This window comes from Petaurus breviceps, unplaced genomic scaffold (genome assembly GCF_028583685.1).
Source record: "Petaurus breviceps papuanus isolate PSGF00001 unplaced genomic scaffold, PetGlider_PUasm1.0 688, whole genome shotgun sequence".
Lineage (NCBI taxonomy): Eukaryota > Metazoa > Chordata > Mammalia > Diprotodontia > Petauridae > Petaurus > Petaurus breviceps.
In genome coordinates this window covers 5,996,422-6,015,898 of record NW_027186457.1, presented here as the reverse complement: position 1 = coordinate 6,015,898, position 19,477 = coordinate 5,996,422, and the positions used below count along the sequence as shown (strand labels likewise).

The 19,477-nt window shown below is 41.3% G+C and overlaps 1 protein-coding gene and 1 long non-coding RNA gene across 4 annotated transcripts in view; one reads left to right on the top strand and one right to left on the bottom strand.

Moving 5' to 3' along the window:
• Window positions 1-5,778, bottom strand: part of LOC138174337 (uncharacterized) — a 12,574-nt gene extending 6,796 nt beyond the window's left edge. Inside the window, exons 1-2 of one of the 2 annotated variants that reach the window (XR_011171673.1) lie at window positions 5,187-5,778; window positions 4,408-4,535 (exon numbers count right to left, since the gene is read on the bottom strand). This is a non-coding gene — a long non-coding RNA (uncharacterized lncRNA). The remainder of the gene's footprint in view (window positions 1-4,407; window positions 4,536-5,186) is intronic. The other variant, XR_011171674.1, reaches the window with a different exon arrangement.
• Window positions 1-19,477, top strand: part of FAM124B (family with sequence similarity 124 member B) — a 43,271-nt gene that overhangs the window by 21,619 nt on the left and 2,175 nt on the right. For both annotated transcript variants that reach the window (XM_069104538.1, XM_069104539.1), the window contains 2 exons: window positions 12,321-12,388; window positions 13,056-13,794. In XM_069104538.1, the coding sequence (XP_068960639.1) occupies window positions 13,063-13,794 (732 nt within the window). In that variant the 5' untranslated portion in view covers window positions 12,321-12,388; window positions 13,056-13,062. The remainder of the gene's footprint in view (window positions 1-12,320; window positions 12,389-13,055; window positions 13,795-19,477) is intronic.

Genomic DNA, 19,477 nt, shown 5'->3' with positions numbered 1-19,477 from the left:
GGATCACCTTCACTACAGTAGCAATCTCAATAGGGCTTATTTTCGGGATAGGTCTTATTATCGGGGAAACACGGTAGAATTCTCTTAAAGTAGCTTTGTTAGGGAAACCTGAAAAGGCCATTAGAAAGAGAGCTAAGTAAGTACCAGCAATAGAATTGGTCGACCAAGAAGAAGGGGTACTAATTTGCTTTGCTAGGTCATAGTGGTAATTTTTTTTAAACCTTGAGTTCAAATATACCATTAGTATCAAGATAATAAGTCTGTCCCTGATGACAACTCTAAAAAGTTCAAATTTCATCTAGGAAGTCCAAAACAAACTTGTCACCATGATGGAAAAACAGTTCATACTCATGTCCTACTCATGCTTGGTTAACAGCATTACCCTGATTGTTGATGATGGAGACTGTATCCTTCTCAGTATTTTGAAGTGAATAGGGACACTAGCCTATGGAAAACTGAGTAGACACTTCGAGATTTAAGACAGTCATTTCACTAAATGGGAGCATTTGCTCACACAGATGCTTTGGGGGAACACACAGAGAACATTCTCTCAATATACGCAAGAAGAGAATATTAGTGCCAGATATATTTGGAGCAAGGCTTATTTTTCCCAATTTTCAACACACTGTGTATTCTGACTATGGAGACTGCCCATTATTAATAGCTCTTGAGACATAATAAGAAACCAATAAATGATTAACTGATGAAATCAAAGCAAGATCAAGCCTGCCCTTTCAACACCTTTCAACAATGTCTCACATTGCAGTTCGCCCTCCCACACTGGCCTGGCTTACAATGGCAGGCAAAGGAACTAATTTGAATTAGGCCACACATCTATTTTTGTAATTTCTGTAGTGGCCAGAATAAAGATTTCCTTAGAAGGGTTTGTTCTCATAGGGTTAATGAGGGACATTATAGGCCATTTATTCCAACTCCCACATTTTACAAATAAGGAAACTGAGGCCAAGAGAGGTTACATCAATTGTTCAAGGTCACAGAGGTTAGTTAATAGCAGAGGAAGAATTTGAACCCATGTCCTAAGACTTTAAGTTCAGCAACACTTTTCATTGTACTGCTGTCTCCAAAAGAATGCATCATACCTATTCCCAGATAGAATCCAAAAGTCAATTAATGAGAATGGGAAGACTATATTAATCCAAATTCTCCTACAACTAAAGCCTAGGCCTTTTCTTAGGGGGGAAATAGTAAAACTAGATTATTAACCAATCAATAAACACTTATTAGGCACCTACTGTGTGCCAGGCACTGCTCTAAACTCTGGGGGATACAAGATGAGGCAAAAGACAGTCCCTGACCTCAAGGTGTTTATAATTGAATTGAGGAGACAACATGCAAATAGATATTCTAACAGTTTTATACCTGTTTAAAAAAAATCAACCCTTCACATTTCATTTTTAAAGGAAGCAAATTATTGCAAAAAAAAGAAAAGCATTTCCTACATTGTTAAGGCCATTTTTTTCTTTGCATGTCTTTCAATCAAGCTCTCTCTATTAGAGGAGGTGCTGAATTCTTAAAGGGCAACACAAAGCACCTTCAGGTCTTCCTAGGCTGGAAAGACATCAGGTACAAAGCTTCTGATGAAATCTGTCTGCCCTCCAAAACCATGCCTTAGTTTAGGTAGGAGAGACTCATTACCACAAGATAGCTGCTTACCACTAGTTTGTGTCTATTTTGGCTACAACTCAAAAAACTGTTCAAGTGGACATGGATCTCTTGAGGTCTTAGACAACTAATGGCAGTATGCTATCACAGAGAGAACATTGGCTTTAAAGGCCAAAGACCTGGGTTCAAATCTTATTTCTTATATACAACTTTTGCTCCCCCAGCTCCTACATGGTAGGTTCTTAATAACCTACCATGTAGGTTTTTCTTTTTTGGGCAGCTGGGTGGTGCCAGTGGGCTTAGAACCAGGAACACTCATCTTTCCGAATTCAAATGTGGCTTCATGATACTAGCTGTGTGACCTTTTGCAAGTCACTTAACTCTGTTTGCCTCAGTTTCCTCACCTGTAAAATGAGCTGTAGAAGGAAATGCCAAGCTTCTCCAGTATCTTGCCCAACAAAACCCCAAAATGGGGTCACAAAGAGTTAGACATGGCTGAAGTGACTCAACAACAAGTCTTTTGTTTTTTGTACTGTATTACAGAAAGAGAGCTTATTCTTTCCCTCTGGTTACTTATTTAAGTTCGATCTCTGGTGGGTGGTCTGCGAACAGAATAAAACACAGAGTAATTACTCTGGTTTTATTGGCTGCTCTCTTAGGAGGCAGCAGCCACAATGAGCAAGGCATTTCTCGACTTTGTGAAAGGCACTGGATTTATCCATCACCAGCATTTGAAATCTGAGGCTGCTAAAAAAACTTAACCCTTCAAAAAAGCCATTTGTGACCACCTGTACTTTTACATGGGAGCTTCTATGTGCCATTTCAGTTGGAGTCTTTCTAAAACATCAATCAGGCAAACAACCCATCTAAGCAACCACTGGAGTTTCTTTCTACACCTACCCTGAATTTCCCACTTGGGATTTATGACTGCCAATAGCTCTTACCCTTGAGTGCCTTGTAACAGTCTGCCGAGCACTGACTAGCAGCCTGTAACTTTCCAAAGGAGGGAGAAAAAAGCCTTTCTTAGATGAGGAGATTGTATCAAATTTAAAGACAGACTTCTTTGTGATTCATTGACTTGACTGTGACACCTTGTTAGTGACTTTTGCTGGGTAGTGTTTGATGCCTTTTCCATGGCTGGGAACAATTACAGAAGTAATGGTTAGGGGAACCAGAAGGCAAGAAGCTCAGACTTGTAACATTCCACCTGGAGTTTGCTGAGCATGTAACTCAGTATCTCTGTGCTGGCTTTTTTCTCTCTTCCATCTGTAAACCACTTACCTCTCAGGGAGGACTAATGAACATGAGACATAAAATGGGTGCCATGTCAGCTTTTTTTAAAGGAGGATCCCCTAGAAATGGTGGGGGTTTTGTATTTAAGAAATCAAATATGTTGGTGCTAAAGAAAATATATATGACACATAATAGGTGATGCCTGTCCTTTAAGAGATTTTAAATGAGCATGGCATAGATGACACATTGTGCATAAACCCTGTAATCAATGTGCATATATATTCCACATATGATAATAACAGTAATAGCTAACATTTATAAAGCACTTAACTCTGTACCAGACACTGTGCTAAGCACATTACGATTATTATCTCATTAGATCCTGGGGATTAGCTGAAGTGCTTGCCATGGATGTGTCAGGCACTGGGGACAGAAAATAGAAACCACTTCAGCCCTGCTGGAGCTTGCTTACTTATATTCACCAGGGTCAGATGACCTGTACAAATGTACTTATATATGAAATAGACACAAGGCCATTTGGGACATGAGTAAAGGCCTCATGGAGGAGGCATTTAAGGTGAACTCGGAGGGAAACTGGAGAGGCTAGAAGGCTGAGGAGGGAAGGGAATCCATTCCAGACATGAGTTTAGGAGTAGGGTTGGGGTTAGGACAGTCTATGCAAAAGTGAAGGAATGGGATATGGAAAAGTGGGAGAACAGCAGGAAGGCCAACGTGGCTGTGTTAGAGAATGCACAGTGGGAAGCCTGGTCCAGTGCACAAATAGCTATTACTGCCCCATACACTGGTGACGTCAGCGACCGTATCTAAACAGACTTGACACAGCTCATGGACCTGTATCAAGGTTACCTATGGAAACTAATATATATTAGGTCCCAATAGCAAATTTAGAAACCTGGTAAGTGATTGGATGGCATTTCAGCACGATGACTGGTTTGAAGTCCCAACCTTTAAGCTACTTACTGCCTTGCACCCTGGATGGGCCAGTCTGAAATAAAGTATTTCAGAATCCAAAGGGACCTTAGTGGCCATCTTTTTTTTGTTGTTGTTGTTTTGGGGAGGGCAGTTGGGGTTAAGTGACTTGCCCAAGGTCACAAGGCTAGTTTTTGTGTTAAGTGTCTGAGGCCAGACTTGAACTCAGGTTCTCCTGACTCCAGGGCCGGTGCTCTATTCACTGCGCCACCTAGCTGCCCTGAGGCTGTCTTTTCCAACCTATATCTGAGAAAGGATCTTGCTGGATCACACTGGGAGAGTGCTCATACAGCTTTTGCTGAGGACCTCCAGGGAGGGAGGGGAACCAGCTACTGTGCCTCCACTCACCCCCCTGGCCTGTAGTTTGCTCATCTGTGAAATGACAGATCCTAGAAATAGCACCAGAAAGGACTTTAAAAGTTACCTGGTCTAACCCCTACCATCCCCACAGCCCATTTTACAGATCAGGGAACTGAAGCCTAGAGAGGCTTGTTATCAAGGGACAGAGGGGGAGTAAGGGTCAGAACCAGAAATGGAAACTGAATAAGGTCAGATACCTACCATGTTCCTGTGCCACGGGCTGGAATACAAAGCTCCCACCCTGGGACCCTGAGCATTCACCATATGGAGCCTGGACTCAGACCCTACTCCCCCGAATCTGTCATGCTGCCACATGGGCATCTTCCCTGCTAAGTCAAATCAACAAATATTTATTAAGCACGTATTCTATGGCTAAATGCTAGCAAAAAAAAAAAAAATCCACCCTCAAGGAGATTATATTCTAAGGAGGGAAGACAGGGAATAAGAGAGGGCTGAAAAGTAGGACTGGAGACAGGGAAATCTGGAGAGTCGGGAGAAGAGAGAACAAGCCAGCCCAGAGCTGGCCTCTAACGGAGGCCGTGGAAGGAGCTCAGCAAGCAGAGGACTGGCCTCCAGCAGAGAAATCTTCCAGAATGAGAAGGCCACAAAGTTCATGTCACATCCATCCACCGGGATGAGGATGCCTACCTCCGTCCTCACCCTCACCCCTACCCCCACAACAACACACACTGCCTTCTCCTGGAGGAAGGAGAGTAATCAAATCCCTGACAAAACACTCCTCCTGGGCCAGGCCGCCAGGCCCCAAAGCAGTCTTCCCCAGTGGAACACATAAGCGCCTTGAAGGCACAGGCTGTTTGCTGGCTGGTGACTGTACCCCTCCCCTTCCTACCCACCCCCGCTGCCCTTCCTTGGCACAATGCCCCATGCAGTGTTTTCCATTTTGTTCCTGCCCCGCGTTTAAAATTTGGAAACAGAGAGCAGGTCAGTGATTCCTGGGTAGGCCTACTTGTTTTTCTCACCTCTAGGTTTCCTGGGCCAGACCTTAGCGATTATTATTTGCAGCAGCTGTGGTTTAAATATAAAAGGAGAAATGCTACTTGGGGAGGCGGGCTTGGGACACCAGCTGAGCGGGGCTTGGCCAAGCCGGGGGATGTGTCCGGGCTTGCTGGTTTCGGTCTCCGGAGGATTTGTCGGTGTGTTCGCCCAGCAGCTTTTTAATGATTTGGAGTTTAGCTGAGCAAGACTTGCTGCTCGTCAGGTGGCTCATTTAGAAACAAGGTGCTAATTAAAGCCGGCCTTTCTGAAGCTGGGTATCACTGCCCATAACAATCCTGTTTGTGTGATGGTGGGGAAGAGGATGGGGTCTTTACTTAGACTCGTCTAATTCTAGTTTCTTGATTAAGAAACTTGTTAAAGGCTTGAGGTCGCCTTAATTCTAGTCCTCTGTTAAAGGAGCATATTAAAATGGCTACTTCAGTACTTAATTTTTTTTTTACATTCACAGAATCACACAATTTCTGAATTGCATGTGACTTCAGAAACCAGTTCTAACCCACCCACCCCCATTTAATCAATCTGATGCTTCCTCATTCACATACATGCCATTGACCCTATGAATATTCATCCTTAAAATGAAAATATAGAGAGGGAATTAAAAAGAATAACCCCTCAGGGGGGTTTCTATACAAAATGACATGTAGGCCATTTTGCCAAATCTGACAGCTTCACTTTGTCATTCTTGAAATTAAACATCAGGAAATCATGGCTATTAAACTTTCAATAAAACTTGAGCAAATTAGCTACAATCAATATTTTTTTTAAAGCTTTCAATAAAACTTTTTAAAAAATACTGATTGTGGGGTAGCTGGTGGTGCAGTGAATAAAGCACCCACCCTGGAGTCAGGAGGATCGGAGTTGAAACTTAACCCCAATTGTCCTGCCTTCCTCCCTTGAAAAAACAAAAAACAAAAATTGCTGATTGTACCTAAGGTACGGGTTAAAAATACAAATAACCCCTTCCCCTCCCTGCCCCCAAAAGGATATTTAAAACTGAGCTTTCTGAAAATTTTTGACTAAAATAGTGGATTTTATGGATTATATGCAATGAGCAATCATGCTCCCAAAGGACCTACTGTGAAGTTCTTTCCACTTCTCTCAGTAGAGGTTGAGGAGTACAGATCATCTGCCATCTTTGACAGAACTGTTATTACATCTGAGGGGTGGGATGGGGTGGGGTGGGGTGGGCAGAGGTGGGCAGAGGTGGGGGAAGTGACAGTATTTGGAACTGACTGGTTTGAAAAATGAAAAACACCAATATAACAAAAAGATGGATTTTACATAGTATTGCATTAAAAGAAAAACCCTACAAATGCCAAACGACTGAAGATTGTTTGTTTGTTTTAAAACCCTGGTTATGGTGCTACCTGCAGAGATGTTCCAGAACAAGGTCTGAGTTTTCCCATTCGTTGATTGACATCTTTGCTCACCCTCTAAAATGGAGGAAAATTCTTGGATCGCATAGCATTTTCCAAGGACAAAGAGAAAAGGGGTGTAAAATTGTGCATTGGGAGTGTCCTGGGGCCCTAAGTGGTCATGCAATGTTTTTGCAAAATGAAGTCCATTTGTAGGAGTCTCAATATTAAGAATTCTAACTAGCTGGCTACCACTGTCATCCTCTTCCTGGGTGATCTGTGTGGGGAAAGGGAGACATGTCGACTGCTGTCACAGAGTCGATCACCTTGAAAGCAGAATCCTTCAAGAAAGGAAAATCGTGTTACCTCAAGACCAAGCTGAGGTTTTTGTGAGAATGGGAACTCGATTAACATCAAAAAGTCAAGGGGAAACACAGTGGTCTTTGTTCACACCTATAGCAACTGAGTGTATCAGCGGTCCTGCTGTTACTTACATTCATTGTCCTGGAAAAAAGGGAAACAGATGGCAGTCTTATAGGACTGAGATAGTATTGTTTTTGGTAGGGAATGCCATTCCCCTTGGGAGCTGGGGGAAGGTTTTCCACGTTTAGCCACAACAACTTGGAAAAGGCTCGCACCCTACTTCCTCTTTCCCCCTCCGGTCCCAGGAGGAGCCCAGGCAGGGTGGAATTGTCCATGACCCAGATGTTTTCATGCTGGCTGCTGTTACTGCTGCCCGTACTTCCCAGACAGACAGCAGGAGCAGATGACGTGAGGGTATGCACCTGTGGGAGGCTGGAAGCATTGATCAGGCAGGAAAGACGGGGAGGGCAGAGGATGGAATGGGGAGGGGCCCCAAAATGGAGGAGGGAGGAACTCACCCAGCCTAGAGACAGCCAGCCTCCAGGGGCACTTCTCCCATGAGGGAGAGGCAAAACCCTTGTTTTTGTTTTTTTTTTTTCCTGGCCTCTTCTCTTGGTTTTTCTTCTGATGTGAGGCATACAGCCGTGTCATGAAGAATCTTCATGTTGAATCTTAGTGCTGGAAGGAACCTCAGAGATAGAAAAGTTCCTTCCAGAACAAATTATGTGCTACATTTGGTTACCATTGTTATAGATAGAATACTGGTCTAGGAGTCAGGAAAATCTAAGTCAGGGATAGGGAACCTCTAGGTCCTCAAGTGTGACCCTTTGACCTAATCCAAACTTCACAGAACAAGGACATGGATTCTATCAAAGGACTGCACTTGAGGACCTAGAGGGCCATATGTGGCCCCAAGGCCGAAGGTTCCCCACCCCCGATCTAGGTTGTATCCCATTTCTGATACTTGCTGAGTGAACTGTCACCTGAGTTACTCTTCAAGTAAAACTCTCTAGGACTTACATTCTAAGTTGTAGACATTGTGTGGATTCTGGAAGTAATACAGAGAGTTCCCACACTGGGGTTTCCCTTACCTGATAAAAATATAAATCCTGCATGTATTGAGACTTTTAAAAAATTCATCAAGCTTTAATATATTTATTCTAAATCCATGTTCATTTCAGCAATTTAAAGCATTTAGCACATTTACAAGGACCAGGTCAATAAGACATTTAATGTAGATGGAAACAAGATTTGGATATTGGGTTTTTTTCCCTCTAGTCAGCTTGGGGGCGCTGGACCTGGAGTCAGGAAGATCTGAGTTCCAAACTTACTGTCTGTGCCACCCTAGGCAAGTCACTTAACCTCTGTCTGCCTCAGTTTCCTCATCTGTAAAATGGGGATAATAATAGCATCTACCTATCGGGGTTGGGGTAAAGATAAAATGAGAATAATATTTGCAAGTTGCTTTGCAAAACCTTAAAGCACTGTATACATGTTAGCTATTATTATTAAAATTATTATCTCATTGATCCTTTTGTTTATGGTTTTTGTTTTGTTTATGGCCATTTCCAATGTATTACTCTCTCCTCCTCTACCCAAGAAATCACCCTTTATAACAAAGATTGAGAGAGAAAGTGGTGGGGGGAAAGGCAGTTCAGTTAAAACTATATACTATATCCCCTGCACCTGATAGTATAAGCAATTCCACATTCATAGTTCCCCACCTCTGCAAAGAAGGGAAAGAGGTACATCTTGTCACATATATGGGGTTTTATAAATAAGGAAAAGGAAAGAGGAAAGGTTAACAGACCAGGATATCAAGACACTACATTCTAGGCCCTGCCTCCAATATGTGATCTTGGACAGGTCACAGAATCTCATCTACAAAATGAAATAAATGATCCAGAAAGCCCCTTAAAGCTCTACAAATATATAATTCTGTGCCTTCAGTGGGTCAACAATTATAAATATGTAAATTATTTTTATATATTTTCACATATGTTATGTGTGATACATTAAATTATGTAGTCCTGTGCCTTCAGTCAATCATCAATTACATATTTATAAATAAATTAATTTGTATACTTGTGTATATATAAATTACCTAGAGATAAATGTATCTACATGTAAGTTTTCTGTGTATGTTATATAATTCTGGGCCTTGAATCAATCAACAGATACATTTATATGTATATTGTTTTTAAGTTTATATATAATTTAAAGTATATTTTATTTAAAATATATTCTATAATTCTGTGTCTTCACTCAATCAACAAACATTTAATATGAAGTAGGAATTCTGCTAAGAACTGAGGGAATCCAAAAAAGGAGGGGTATGCAAAAAAGATCTCTGACCTCAGGGAGCTCATGTTAATGGGGGAGACAATAGGCAAAAACACAAATGTACATACAAGACATATACAGTGTAAGTGACAGGTAATTTCAGAGGGAAGGCACTAACAGTATCCATAGTTTCCTGTGTTCCTCAGTTTCCCTAGTAAAAGAGTGGCCAGAACAACAAAGAGCCCATGTACAAGATGGCTGTTGTGCTGTCTGAAAAATGGCTCCTTGAAGGGTTCTCGAGTGCTCTCCTCAGAATGATAACGGATTGCTGAAATCGAAGTTAAAGAAGTACCTGAGTAGTCACTGACCATCATCATCGAAGTAAATGAGAACTCGGGTTCCAGAGAAATGAATCGGGTAGGAGGTAGTCAGCAGTCTCCGAAGCCACAGGCTTTGAGTGTGACTAGCAGATAAGGGGAAGGTAACGCTCCACTCACTCTGAAGAGTAAATCAAAGGTGTCTGCCTAAGCAGGAAATGTCTTAACAATTATTTGGGCATCGGCTAAAGTACTTTGCAAACAGGGTCTAGGAAGAAGGGAGCCCCATTTCGGGGGAGATCTGTTTATTTTAGAAATGACTAGAAGGTTGGGGCTTGTAAATGGAATATCCATTCTGGAAAGCAACAGCAGTAGCAGGGAGTGAACCCAGAGACCTCTCAAGGCTTCCCCCCCATCCTCATTATTGGTTGCTTTCTTGGTGGTTTGAGCACTACCTGTCAACAGCTCCTTCCCTGTGACTGGGTGGTATCTACCAAGGGCTTTTATTCAGGAACTGAATTCTGACAGAAATCTGGAGAGCTTTCCACAGCTTGATACAAATGAGAGTCTTGGGTGCCATGCATGCTCATACCATAGGGTAGCAGCAGATAATGAATTTTCATAAAATTTTCATCAGCAAATTGAATGGAAGAATCCTGAAAACAAACAAACAAATAACTGAGCCCTATAGAAAAGAGTCAAGAATGGAGTGGGGATGGGGTGTGAAGCAGGGGAAAAGAGAAGTTTTACATTCCATCTCTCTTTCAGAAAATATATGTATGTGTATGTCAGAGTTGATGAATAGGTTAAAAAAATCCAAAGTCTTATCATATAGGTTGCCTGTATAAAACACTGTGGGGCCGCTAGGTGGCACAGGGGATAGAGTGCTAGGCCTGGAGTCAGGAAAACCCAAGTTCAAATGCAGTCTCAGACACGTATTAGCTGTATGACCCTGAGCGTCACTTAACCCTGTTTGCCTCAGTTTTCTCATCTGTAAAATGAGCTGAAGAAGGAAATGGCAAACCACTCCATTATCTTGCCAAGAAAACCCCAAAATGGGTCATGAAGAGTCAGACATGACTGAAACAATTTAACAACAACAAATTAAATAGTGTAATTGGGTTATTGTCTGGTCTGTTTCATTTCTGTCATTGTTCATAAGTCGAATGCCCTCTTCCCGATGCCTTGCTGGTACTTCCAGAGGAATAAGGGCTTATTATGAGAGCAGGGGTGTGCTGGAGCTGTTCATATCACTAAATTATCAGTATGAACATTTACACCTCAGAAATCAGCACTATCCTACACACCAGGGCTTCATTGGTTGTTAAGAAAATGTTAATGCAGATTAAATGTAAAAGTATGTGCACACGTCCCCCTTTCTGACTGATTGTTAAAACAGTTGCCACTACACCCAGTAGGAAAGGCTGTTTTGTCTGTGCTGTAAAAATAAGTACATCTATAAGAAGGAAGGAGGAGAGAGACAGACAGACACAGAAAGGATAGGAGATACAGAGAGATTGAGATTTGGAGGGCTAGCGATGTCTGTGCTATAAATCTAAATATCTTTAAAAGTTACCATTCACTGAAATAACCCCCAAGGGTAGACACCAAAGAGTAATGAGACTTGGAAGAAGTAATTTCCAAGGTTTGGGGATTTGTTTGTTTTTTAAATGACACTAATGTATTTAAATGTTTTGATGTTTTTCTTCAAGCTTACATTTTTTTATAATCATTGTGTCTATTATGTTCTTGGTTCTAGCTGTTTCATTTTGTATCAGTTCATATAAATCTTCCCCATGCTTCCCTGAATTCTTCATATTCATAATTTCTGATAGTGCAGTAGTTTTTCCTTACATTTACATGGCATAATTTGTTTAGCCATTCCTAATTGGTGGGCATCTACTTTGTTGCCAGTTTTTTTTTGGATACAACAAAATGTCTTGCTTACAGTATATTGGCCTATATGGGGCCTTCCATGCTTAGCAGTGATTCTAATATATTGTTTTTGAAAGTTTGAGTAAAATCTAGAAGAAGAAGAAGAAAAACATTCCCAGCTAAACAGATGTTTTCACAATATTTATTTGTTATTCTGTCATTTGAAAACCATAAGGAGTTCTGAAAATCAGGTTTGGCAGAGCTGAAGTTTTAAATGCAGCAATGAAATTAGAAGAATAATTGTTCATTTGTATTAATAAAAAAAGTACAAGGTGTCCCAAAGATCAGAATTGCACTGTTACTATTTATAAAGAAAACTGATTGTAGAAAAATTTGTACTTATAAAATGAACAAAATAGGAAGTAATTATTTTCATTATCAAAGTACTTTACAAAATAATTCCCTGGAAGGTTCCTTTCAGTAATAAACTCCTTATTGGGTTTCAGATCTTTCTTTCCACTTTGCTCCTATAATTGTTCCAGAGTGCATTTAAAATAGAATCCAATTTATAAAGATTTGATTTACATACAGCCGTGTAAGAGCACACCAATGGCTTGCACAATACATGCACAAGGAGTATGTGATTAACAAACAAAACTGCTGTTCGCATAAAACATATTGGGCTGTTGTAGGTAGCACTTCCAGAATTAAAAGGCCTCCTGCTCAGACATGTCCTTGTTCAAGAGCCAATGAAGAAAGGGAAGGTCTTGTTACATATAGTTTTTCAACTAAAAGTTTCTTGGGATTTTTTTCCCCTTTAAATACACCTAACAACATCAAATGAAAATTCAGCCCAGGTTGTTTTGCCACTTGAAAATCCCCTCTTTTCATTTTCTTTTCCAAGGAGTCAAAAGAATGAAGGGGATACATTTCCTAGGGCTTCTTCCGATGCTGAGTGCTCTCTGAAGTAAGGTGAGTGATTCCAAAATACTGTTTTTCAGGTATAGAAGCATAAAGTCTCCAAAATGAAAAGTAAATAGCTTTGGGGAAAATTTTGACACCCTTAATCATTCTCTGGCAGGCAATGATTGCAAATAAAATATATACAGTAGGAATATATAATAATATATAGTAGGAATTCACAGCAGAAAATCGATGCCCCTAAATGAAAATTGATTGTTATCTCTCAGCATTTCTTGGTGACTAAAGTTATGATTGTTCTCGTTGGACCCACTTTTTAGTCAGTTTCCTTTCTGGTTTATCAGAAGCCCTCAAAGTGGGTGTTTGTCTTCAAGATTACAGTTATTTAAGCTCAGCTGAAGCCTTCCTGTGTTGCTTCGATAAGCCCAACACAGAGAGCTGTTTCACACTTACGCTGAATAACACTTAACGCTGACCTTGCCTGTGTCTAGTGAGATTTTTGCCAAGGCTTGGGGAGCTGCCAACCTGGTGCTTCTAATAGCAACCAGCAAGACTCCCAGAAAGAACCAAGCCGATGGATATCTGTTCTGATTTCCTGGTGGGCTGAAGCCTTATGGAGAGTCAAACATGCTACTTCCCTGATTTCAGAAGGTTAGGAGGTGCATAGTCTGGCATCTGGTCTAATAGCAGTTGCTTCCTTTTTCTCTCTCGGGGGCAGCCTAACAATGGATGAAAGACAAGATCCATTGGTCATGACCGTCCATCTCCTGGCCAACTCTGGATACGCCCTGCCTCTGCAGCAAACCCTTGACCGCCTCTTGGAGCGCATTTGCCCAGAAGTCCATCTATTTCTGGTGTCAGAAAGAGTGACTCCAGTGAAATACTATGAAAAATACCACTCCAAGCGGTCTGGGTTCCCAGGGATTTCCATTTTGCTCTTCTTGCACGAAGACCATGGGGAAGAGCGGTTCTTTCACATCCATGACTCCTTCCAACAGCCACCTTGGCAGTCTCATCCCACAAAGAATGTGGGTGGAAGACTGTGCCCATACACACTTACCAAACAGGATTTCTACAGCCTAGATCCACACATGCCCGTATGGGGAGTGAGACAGGTACATTGTGGCAACGAGATCCTGCGGGTGACTTTATATTGTAGTTTTGATAATTATGAAGATGCAATCAGACTTTATGAAATGATCTTACAGAAGGAAGCCACCTCCCAGAAGAGCAACTTCTCCTTCTTTGTACTGTATTCAAAGAAAAACTTTTCGATCCAGCTCTCCTTGAAGCAACTTCCTCTAGGGATGTCTGTGGAACTCAAAGAGTCTTCTGTGCTACAGTTCAAAGTTCAAGAAATTGGCCAGTTAGTACCACTTCTGCCAAATCCCTGCATTCCTATCAGCAGCACCAGATGGCAAACTCAGGACTATGATGGAAACAAAATTCTCCTACAGGTATGTTCTTAGGAGATTTTTCCCCTTTCTAAACATAAATACATGATCATATGTGAGAAAAATTATATTTTTCTCATGTATTAATAACTAATTATTGAATCAGAACCAAGGTTTTTCTCCTTTTCTACTTCTTCATTCAGAAATAAACTAGTGTGTGAAATCTTTCTTGCAGATTTACCCAGGCCAAGATTTAATCAGACAGTAAAAGAAATTCTAAGTTTGGGCTTATAGGAGGTCTCCTGGTCATTGTGCTTACTCAGACTGGTCTGGGAAAATGTTGATTCTCCCTTTTTGTCAGGCAGGTGATATGGAAATTGATAAGTCTCTTTGAACAAGATTTGGGTGATCCAAGTCACATACGTGAAGACCCTCACTGTAATATAGCCCAGCCTTTCCTTATAATGTTCATTCTCTCATAAATAGTTGATTGCCACCCTCAGGAACAGCTTCTCTTCCAAGGTCATATAAACTGTAAACCCACTGCCATGAGGGGTCTTTGATCTAAGAGAGATGGTCAAATGACCATCTTGTTATTAATAAACATGCTAGCCTTATTAATAAAATTACTAAATGACCCAGAAATGTCTCTTGAACTTCTAAAAGGCCACATATATCATATACCATTAGATTTCAGATGAGGACACTGAGACCTAGAGAAACTGAAGTTAGTGACAGGACCCAGGACTTGACATTCATTTCATAGGATCATATACTTATAGATGGAAATGACCTTAGATGTTGTCTAGTCCAATCACCTTCATTTTACAGATAGCCATACTGAGTCTCAGAGAATCATGAGATCATAGATATATAACTAGAAGATACCTCAGAGGCTAGCTAGTCTAACATTCTTGTTTCATAGATAAGGAAAATGAGGCCCAGACAGATGAAGTCACTCAGCCAAGGTCCATGGATTTGAATATGAAAGGGGCCTTAGCCCACCACTGCTAATTTTACAGATGAAGTAACTGAGGCCCAGAGAAGTGAAACAAATTTGTACAAGGTCACAAAACTAGTCAGTGTCTGAGGTGGGACTGAAATCCAGGTTCCAAATCAGAGCAATTACCCACTATGCCACATTGTCTCTCATATACACTGATAAATAAATAGATTATCTAATTCAACTCGATTGAATTCAATAAAACATTCATTAAGCTCCTACTATGGGTTAGGTACTGTGCTAAATGATGAGGACACACAGAGAAGTAAAAGACAGTCCCTGCCCTCAAGGAGCTTACAATCTGATGGCAGAGACAACACGCAAGTAAATACATACAAAGCTGCCTATGTACAGGATAAGGAGGAAACAATTGACAGAGGGAAGGCAGTGGAACCGGGGAGGCTTCCTACAGGAGGCAGGACTTTGGTTGGGACTTAAAGGAAGCCAAGGAGGTCAGTAGACGGAGTAAAAGAGGGAGAGTGTTCCAGGTATGGGGGGGAGGTTGGGAACAACCAGAGAGAATGCCCAGAACCAAGAAATGGAATGTCCTTTTTTGTGGAATAGCCAGGAGGCCAGTATCACTGGGTCAAAGAGGACATGGTGGGGAGTCAGGTGTAAGAGGACTGGAGAGGGAAGACAGAGCTCCTGGAAGCACAAGGAAGCCACCGGAGTTTATTCAGTAGTTTGTTGAATTTATTGATTTAAAGAGGGAGAAAATACTAACATCTGGAGGAATCAGGAAAGACTTCCTGTAAGAAGTGGTACCTGAGTTGAGCCTTGAAGGTAGCTGAAGATTCTTGGAGTTGGAGGCGAGAGATGGCATTGTAGGCATGGGCAGGTTTGGAAATGCAAGGTGTGTGGAGATAGGAGGCTGGTTGGGGGAAACGAGCAGATCACTTGGGGTTTATGGTAAAGATCATACAAGGAACAATATGAAATAAGGACAGAGAAGTAGTTTTGAGTCAGATTATGGAGGGCTGGGAGAGCCAGGGTGAGGAGTGTCTATTTTATCCCAGAGGTATAAGGGAGCCAGAGGCTTTTTTGAGCAGGGAAGTGATATTTGGTCATGCCTGTGATTTACAAAGATTATTTTGGCAACTGTCAGGGAAGGAGGGGTAGGAAAGGAGAAGAATGAAACATCAAGCACAAATCTGACCATGTCAGTCCCTCTATTCAGAAAACTCCAATGACTCCTTGGAACCTTTTGTTTGGTTGTATCCAACTCTCTGTGACCCCATTGGGGATTTTCTTGGCAAAGATACTGGAGTGGTTGGCCATTTCTTTCTACAGCTAATTTTACAGATGAGGAAACTGAGGCAAACAGGGTGAAGGGACTTGATAGTGAGTGGATGTTTGATACTAGATTTGAACTCAGGTCTTCCCAACTCCAGGCCCAGCACTCTATCACTGCACCACTTGTAACCTTTAGGATCAAATATGTACTCCACTGTTTGGCATTGAAAGCTCTTATTCACACAGTGGGAGATGCAGAATAGTGCCAAGTGTAGAAGCAGTAAATTTAATCAATTAGTCAACAAGCATTTATTCATTGCTTGTGATAGTCAGGAAGACCTGAGTTTAAATTTAGCCTCAGACGAGCAATAGCTGTGTGACCCTGGGCAAATCACTTAACTCTGTTTGCCTGCTTCCTCATCTGTAAAATAAGCTGGAGAAGGAAATGACAAACCCCTCCAGTATCTTCACTAAGAAAACCCCAAATGGAACAACTGAAAGAATGTGTCAGGCGCTGAGATAACTGCTGGAAAGAATGAGAAAGTACAGAAACGTGACCTAAACCCCTGCTTCCATCTGGCATCTGGGTGATTATCCCCTCAATAAATCAAGACAAAGGCAAACTGGTTTAATCTGTGCATGGATGGGGCGGACCAGGACTAGATTACAGATCTAAGATTAGACACTTGACAAATCGCTAACGAAAACTTTATGCCGGCTGATCAGTGAGCAAAGAGAGATCAAAGTGAACAGTTTTCAGGGAAGTCGTTCTGAGCTCAGCACTGGCCACTCAGCTCAGCTGCTGCCTGTGGAGAATTTGCTGGTCTTAGTAGGTGCTTAATAGATATTTGTTAAATTGAACTTGGTAAATCCAATCAGTGAAGACTGCATGAGCTCCCAGTAGCTTCCCTTCCCCAAAGAGGAGAGCCTCCATCACAATCAGTCATTTGTCTTCAGCCTTTGAATGGATTGGGAGACTGGGTGGGGCATCTGGGTTCAGGCTTACACAAAGGTGTTTTTTCAGATGTTTAGGTCGGAGTCATCTTCCTTCATGATCAAACCTCCCTAGATGGTGACGGCACCTGGTTTGTTATCTACTCCCTTTTTACTTGATTGTTAGCTGAGAATCCATAATGAACATACATAAGAAAAATTGATAGGTTCTATGTATAAACACAAGAAAAGCGATTGGAGCAAACCAAGGGTGCATAGAAGAAAAGCATGGCGGAGGCACCCTAATTTTGAAAGCAAAGAAAGAGGTGTCAGTTTTTAGGATATCTGAGAGGGGGGAAATATACTGAACAATTAGAAAAGTCCCAGATGATATTAGTGACTTCTTTAAAAATGCAATCGAGAGAATATAAATACCAACCAGTCTGTGCACCTACTTTCTTATCTCTGTAAGCTCTCTACGAGGATGACCTACACATACGTTAAATGCATCTTTGACAAAAATATGAGAAAGGAACCTGACATTTTGGATGTGAGCTTTGCATGACATATTGTTCAGAAAGTTATTTGTTTTTGACAGCAGACCATATCTGCACAGTCACAAAATTGACTCAAATACACAAAGAAAACAAAATCTCACTGTTTATTGTTTGTTGGTTATAAAAAAAAGCATTTCAATTTGCCAGAGAGAGATGTACTTTCAAAGGCTTCCTCCTATGTCTAATGTGTATCTTGAAATCAAACACAATTTATTGATAGATCTACCCAATTAAGTTCAGCAAGCTTTTATTAAGCACCTACAAACTACTCTAGTATCTTTGCCAAGAACAAACAAAAATGGGTCGCAAAAAATCCAATATGACGGAAATGTCTAAACAACAACAAATTAAATGGTGTAATTGAGTTACAATCTACTCTGTTTCATTTCTATAATTGTTCTTAAGTTGAATGTCCCCCTTCCCAGTACCTTCTTCTCTGCTCTCATAGTCATTGCTCTGATTCAGGGTCTTACCATGTCTTGTCTGGACCATTGCAATAATGACTTATTGGTCTCTCTATTTCAAGTTTTTCCCTCTCTAATTCAATCACCATACAGTTTCCAAAATAATTTTCATAAAGCACAGTTCTAATCATGTTATTCCTATTCTCTAGAAGCTTAGGTAGCTCCCTATTGTCTGGGAGAGGAAAACAATAACAAAAACAAATACATTCGATTCCTCAGCTCGATCTTTCACGAGATTCACAACCTGGCTCTAACCTACCTTTTCAGACTTATTTCACACTCCCACCTTTCATACAGTCTACAGTCTCCCCCAACCCATTTTCTATTCTGCCTCCTATCTGCTTCCTTTTCCACCAGTGTTCCACATACCTAGAAAGTGCTCCCTCCTTGTCTCTCCTTTTTCTAATACTTTCCCTGGTTTCTTTGCAGAGGTGGAAGACCATGGGTGTGGAAAGCTGCATGTGATGTCAGTGTGTGTGTGTGTGTGTGTGTGTGTGTGTGTGTGTGTGAGAGAGAGAGAGGGGGGGGGAGAGAGAGAGAGAGGGAGAGAGAGAGAGAGGGAGAGAGAGAGAGAGGGAGGGAGAGAGGTGGGGTTGGTAGTACTTTTTGAAGATGTTATAAGAAATTATGGTTCTCTAGGAAGACTTGGGGGAAGGGATAACAGCAACAACAACAAAACAACAACTAGACTTTATTTAGCACTTCAGTGTTGGCAAAATGCTTTATTTCTCATCTATAGCTCTGTGAAGTAGGTGCTGTTATCATCCCCACTTTGGAGAAAAGGAAACTGAGGCTTAGAGAGAAAGGTTAAGTGACTTGTCCAGTGTCACACAGTATCTGATGTAGGATTTGAACTCAGGTCTATTCCAAGTCTATCTACTATGCCACCTAGTTGCCTAGGATACAGTAGGAAATCTAGATGATGTAAAAACAACAACAGAAAGTAAATTAACAACTAATTTAAAAGCAAAAAAAGAATCAGTCAGATCCTGAGGAAGGGAGGTCAACCTTCCTGTTAAGGTGGGGTGTGAGCTGCACCAATTGAGGTAATTCCTGGACCCCCTCTTTCCCCAGTTGTATATTATCCCACCTTCATTAACTAGCCGCACTGGCCTATCTGAAGTGGCCCTAACTAGACATTTCAAGCCTCCTGCCTCCAAGCCTTTGCACAGACGTACAATACCTAAGATGGGCACTCGTTCTTAGAAACCCTTGTTTCTTTCAAAACTCAGTTCAAGTGCTGCCTACTTTGGGATTCCTATAGATGGAAGTGTTCTTTTAGCTTTAAATCTGTTATGAAACTTGAATTATCTGAAATATAATTATTATTTTTACATGTTGCATCTCCTGGGACCTTGAAGGCAAAAATCTTTCTTTTCTTTCCCCCCTCTTTCTCTTTCTTTCTCTCTCTCTTTCTCCCCTCCCTCTGTCCTTCTCTCTTTTCTTTCTCTCTTTTTCTTCCTCTTTCTTTCTTTCTTTCTTTCTTCCCTCCTTCCTTCCCTCTTTCTTCTTCCTTCCTTCCTTCCTTCCTTCCTTCCTTCCTTCCTTCCTTCCTT